The following is a 6,000-nucleotide window of genomic DNA, read 5'->3' as shown; positions in this document are numbered from 1 at the left end:
GTGTTAAAACTATCCAGTACATACATTCATGTAACGCAGCATAACATGAAGACTGCTACATTCAAAATGACATTTGATATTGCTGGAATTTTGAAAGAGAACATGGGAAATAACCATTTTATGGTGTTTATCAGCATTTCATCCCAAAGCACTTTTCTAATGCCAAGTTTTACCTCCTTTTACAAACAGCAAAATAATGTGTTGCACATATGTATTTTTACCAAGGTCAGAGAGTGGCAAAATGCTGAAGCTTTGTTGATTCTAGGCCTCAGTCACTGGTTCAAGGCCAAATTCCTCCTCGGTAAGAACACACTGCTTGTTCACAGAGCTGTGCTGCCAAGCCATTGTACAGCACCAAGCAGAACTGTGTCTCTTTTCCATAATACAAGCTATGATGCTGTCACTGATAACTCAGGTATAAAACAGAGATTAGTTGTGATACAAAACTCAAGGTAGTTCTGTCCTTTGCAATATTCTCTGGCTGAAGTGCAACAAGCATGAATACATGTTAATTATTCTTGTATGGCGCAGTATTTTAGATTTAAGTAGAGTCATGCGTGGTTATTACTCACAGATATTCAAAACCCCAAAAAATTGCCTTTGAGAGCACTTGAGGACATGGGAAAATACACAAATGCGATGTGAAATTTAGCCCTCACATCTTGTTCTAAAGCCTGTGTATTTTTCAGTTTTTAATAATTGTCTAATGCTATAGATGACACCCACTGAACAGAAGAAGGCCTGGCAGATCCAGCATGCCACAGCCTTCTGGATGCTTGGTTATTTCCCCAAATTTCTGACAAGAACAAATAATCTTCACCCAGTGTAATAAGGTCTTGTTGCATCTGCTACACAGGGAGGCAACTCGTAACGGTTGAGAGGATGGCCAAACCCTCAGCTAGCAACTAGAACCTTCAGGATAAAGACAGGCTTTGTGTTTGCAGAGAAGGGGATGGCTAAATTGTTCTCCAGAGACAATTAGTTTTATTGAAGTCCCACTATTTCTGTAGTTCTATACAGAAGTAGGAAGATCTGAATCTTAAGGAAAATACTGTTTGCCTTTTTCATAGCATTGGTTAATTTGCTTTTGCTTTGCAGGCAGATATGATGATAACTTCATTACACCAATCCACTACTAACCAACAATGAAAGAGTAGTGTTTTAGAGTTCATAAAATACAAGCAATATTAATGGCACTGTTAGAAAGGAAACACTGCCTTTTTGTTAGCTAATTATTCACATTGAGACTAAGAACAGACTTTAAAGGCATTCAATTGGCATTAGGTATGTTACCCAAGTTGCTGTTGTTATTGCTTTGTAGAGAAATCAATGTGAAGAACAAATTTCCATTAACTTAAACTGCAGAAGCAAGCAGCCCAAACATTGGGAGTATTCCTGCGAAAAACAAGACACTTAAATATAGAGAAAAGTAGTTCTAGAAATTTTGGTATCTTAAAAATCAATTCCATCTTTATTAAGTTATTACAGAAATCTCTAACAAACTTGTATTCAAATAATAATATTAATAATAGAAAACTGTACAGACAGGAGTGGTCCAGAATGAAGTTCCGCATGATCCCAGTAAATAATGTCACATAGTGAGGTGCTCAGATCCTTACACAAATAACAGCATCACCTACTGTCACAATTGGTTTGTTTGTTTGTTTGTTTGTTTTAATGTATCAGAACTGCTGAAGTTGAATAAGGGGTTTCACTGTAACTTCTCATATTTAACCTGTACATGGTTCTCTTATGAGAGGAGAATATCTGCAATAGAGTACTTCCCTCACTATTCCTGGAAAGATATAGAACTGAAAATGTCGTTTGTAGGAACTGCTCTGGCAGTTGAGATGCTCAGACCTTCCCTTCAGGCAGACAAACTTCACCTCCCTTTCTGGGAGCATTAAGGTAAGATCTCACCAGGCACTGTTCGGGAGTTGAATATATTCATGTAGAAATCTATTAGTAGTTCAGTGAAGAGATTCAGAGGCACCAGAGCACTCAGAGAGGCTGTTCCTTTAGATGGCCAGATCAAATTCAAGCCAAAGACACAGGCCAAGCTGGATGCTGTCATTCTATTATATATGCTCTCCTGTGAAACCTGAAAAATAAAAACACAAACTAGTACATTGCAGGCACACACACTGTGACTGAGAGACAAAAGAGCCTACCATATCAAGAATGAGCCAACGATGAACATAGTTGCTAACGACAGGTACATCACTGGCTTCCTAACTGCCTGAGGACTGACCATGCAGCTGAGAGGTAATGGGGCCACCAGGGTCTGCATCCCTCAAGTACAAGAAAAGATGTCAGTAAGTCAAGCAAAAAGCCTGCACTGATTCCTTTTGCTAGGAAAATTAATTGTGTTGGGTTTTCTATATGGAATATGTTGTTATTTCTGCTAGAGGGCAGGATGGCAGAAACAGCTACTCCATCTGCCTGTGCTATGTCCTTTACAGAATAAAACTCCAGAATTCTAAAACTGTTTGCAAGGATTTAGAAATATTTTATTTTTTTTCCCACTGATGCATGACTTTCACTTCTAAGTACCTCCACATCTCCCCAGTTTCCCTGATGCAATGGAGGTGAAAACGGATTGTAGAGAAGACATGCAGCACTGAACTCTGCTCTCTATCTAGGTGATGTGCCCTAAACATATCTGTAGACTTGAACTCTAAAGTGGGCAGCAGAAATAATTTTATTTTCTGTATAAAGTTGTCAGGGCATTTGTGCATGTTTTGCCTCTCCTGCACTGTGTGGTTGGTATCTACGATCTGGGTGATAAGTTCCCTGTTACTGTAAACAGTCAGCAATTTGAATGTGCTTTTATTCTTCCTGACATTCCTCCTGACATCCTCCTTGATTATTAGGTGGATAAGAATTGGTTGAGTGGTCATAGCCAGAAGGTTGTTGTCAATGGCTCTGTACCTAGGCAGAAGCCAGTCATGAGTGGTGTCCTCCAGGGATCTGTCTTGGGACAAGTGCTCTTCAGCATCTTTATCAATGACATAGACAGTGGGATCAAGGGTACCCTCTGCAAATTTGCTGATGACAACAAGCTGAGTAGTACAGTTGACACAATGACACAATGAAAGGGAGGGATATCATCCAAAGGGAGCTGGACATGTACAAAAAGCAGGCACACAAGAATCTATTAAGATTTAACAAGGCCAATTGCAAGGTGTTGCACTTGGATCAAGGCAATCCCAGATATAGGTACAGACTGAGAGGACTCCTAGCAAGCAGCCCTGCAGAGAAAGCTTGGGTGTCACACAGAATCACAGAATGGCCAGGGTTGGACAGGACCTCAAGGATCATGAATCTCCAACTCCCTGCCACATGCAGGGCCACCAACCTCCCCATTTAATACTAGACCAGGCTGCCAAGGGCCCCATCCAACCTGGCCTTGAACACCTCCAGGGATGGGGCATCCACAGCCTCTCTGGGCAGCCTGTTCCAGCACCTCACCACTCTCTCTGTAAAGAACTTCCCCCTGACATCCAACCTAAATCTTCCCTCCCTCAACTTCAAACCATTTCCCCTTGTCCTGCTGTTATCTACCCTTTCAAAGAGCTGACTCCCCTCCTGTTTGTAGGCTCCCTTTAGGTACTGAAAGGCTGCAATGAGGTCATCCTGCAGCCTTCTTTTCTCCAAGCTGAACAAGCTCAGCTCCCTCAGCCTGTCTTTGCGGGGGAGGTGCTCCAGTCCCTCATCATTTTCGTGGCTCTCATCTGGACCCTCTCCAACAGCTCTGTCTTTTTTGATGGGTCCTGATGGATGAAAAGCTGGACAAGAGCCAGCAGTGTGTGCTTGCAGCCCAGAAAGCTAACAGTATCCTGGGCTGCATCAAAGAGAGGGGTGAACAACAGGGAGAGAGAGGGGATTGCCACCCTCCCTCTGCTCTTGTGCAGCCCCATCTGGAGTACTGTATCCAAGTCTGCTGTTCCCAGTAAAGATGCAGAGCTGTTGGAGCAGACCCAGAGGAAAGATGAATAAAATCTGGAGCACCTCTTCTATGAAGGAAGGCTGAGGGAATTGGGCTTTTTTAAGTTGGAGAAGATTCCAGTGAGACCTTCCTGTGGCCTTCCAGTACTTAAAGGGAAATTACAAGAAGAAAGGTGCTTGAACAGGTTGCCCAGACAGGCTGTGGATGCCCCATCTCTGAAGGCATTCAAGGACAGATTGGATGGGTCCTGGCAGCCTGATCTAGTGGCTGGTAAAGTCGCCCATAGCAGGAGAGTTGCAACTAGATGATCTTTAGGGTCCTCTCCTCTAAAGTCTAAGTTACTCCATGATTCTATGACATTATTAGTTCAGCCACTCCTTCCCAGACTGATAGCTGCAGTTTTTCATCAGCAATAAGAATATGGTCTGTAACTGTATAGTCTAAACTGTGAGGTACAGGTTGCTCTGAAGTTGTCAACCTGGAATAGAATGGGGAAGTATCAATTAAATATTCCTGTGCACTACTATTTCAAGTGGAACAGGAAACCAAGAACCCGTGCTTCTCAGCATCTCTCCATTTCTGGCTTTTCCATAGGGTCTCCTGAAAAGACAGCTTAGTAGTATTATGGAAACTCTGATGGTACAAGAGAAAAAAAAATCTAAGGAATGCTACAATCATGTGAGCAGATACATAAACTTCCCTCTACTCAGTAACACAGGTTTCTTTTCCCTCTGTCTCTGGCTCCTCGGTGTTCTACCTAGCAAGAAGCCCGCTTGGTCAGCCATGAAGGGATATAAAATCCTTCAGACATGCATGCAGGATGCTTTTTTTTTCCTTAGGAGACATGAAGAAACACATATGTGCCAAAAGGTTAGCATTTTCTTCCTAACCACATTTTTTTGTTGCAGTGAGAGGTATTATTTTTCCTTCCAATCTTTGCCTTAACCACCTAGGCCATTAGAGATACAACAGTGCTACAAATATTAAAGGATTCAATTGATTCTAAGGTCATGAAGCAGGGCTGGATAAAGGAAGGGAGTTTTAATAAGGGCATACTGTTGCCATAATCACCTTTTCAGAGGATTGAGTTCACAACGTGAGAATAAGGGTCATCAGATTAAACAGCGATGCCTGCTCCATGACCTTATGCAAAACCCACATCATTCTCTCTTGAGTGTGAACTGCATAGAGCTTGCTGACCTTCACATAATGCTCTCAACACACTATTTAACTATACAGAATAAAAAAAAGCAAACCAGCAAGCTATTTTCATTCCTTTAACATGCTTCAGATGAGATCAGCTTAAAGAAGAGTTCATTGTACTACAGCAGTGTAGCAAACACTAAACTGCTACCAAAGTAACTGATAAGGAAAAATAATTAGGATGATGATAATCATTCAGTTAACAAGGAGACACAGACATAAGTGTAATCCTGATGAAAATGGTCTTTGAATAAAGCTAAATGTGATAAGGTTAAGCACTGATGCTTTGGCTCTAAGGTCAAGTGACCCATCCTGACTACATCCATAGAGGGTAATGTTGTGCCAAGGAGTCTCTATGACTTAGAACAAATTATTTTTGGCAGTTCTTTCACTAGGAAGTCTCGAAAATAACGTGAGAGCTCTGCTGCAGCCCCTCACATTTTTTATAGCATGAAAACAAACACATTTGCTGCATATCCCAGGGGAGGTACTTTAGATATAGATAAGGTAAGTACCTTTGATAGCACAAAAGCTATTTGTATAGTACTGGAGGACAGAAAAAGGTGGAAGGAGCTACACCTGTTGCAGTTGTGTTTTTCCTGGTTTATAGGGGTGTTCCTGGCACACTATCCTGCTGGCTGTGTGCAGGCACTGTCTTGGAGTGCTAGCTGAAACACATTCAGCTCAAATTTGCTGTTTCCTTCAAATGCCAGTTCTTCAGTCCAAAGCAACAGCACTGCAACTTGCTGACAGAACTAGTTTTGTGTTTTTTTTTTTTTTGTTAATTCTCAGTCAGCTGTCACATAGAATATTTCTAATCCCAAAATGAAACCACCTCTTTCAGTCCG

At 41.7% G+C, this 6,000-nt stretch overlaps 1 protein-coding gene across 4 annotated transcripts in view; it reads right to left on the bottom strand.

Annotated features, from left to right (window-relative positions):
• Nucleotides 1-1,028: 1,028 nt before the first annotated feature.
• ARHGAP8 (Rho GTPase activating protein 8) overlaps nt 1,029-6,000 on the bottom strand; it is a 77,246-nt gene continuing 72,274 nt past the window's right edge. For 3 of the 4 annotated variants that reach the window (XM_048933961.1, XM_048933962.1, XM_048933963.1), the window contains exon 13: nt 1,029-2,101. In XM_048933961.1, the coding sequence (XP_048789918.1) occupies nt 1,904-2,101 (198 nt within the window). In that variant the 3' untranslated portion in view covers nt 1,029-1,903. The remainder of the gene's footprint in view (nt 2,102-6,000) is intronic. The other variant, XM_048933960.1, reaches the window with a different exon arrangement.

Source organism: Lagopus muta, chromosome 1 (genome assembly GCF_023343835.1).
Source record: "Lagopus muta isolate bLagMut1 chromosome 1, bLagMut1 primary, whole genome shotgun sequence".
NCBI lineage: Eukaryota > Metazoa > Chordata > Aves > Galliformes > Phasianidae > Lagopus > Lagopus muta.
Note: the sequence above shows the minus strand (reverse complement) of the source record. Positions and strands in the feature narration are given on the sequence as shown.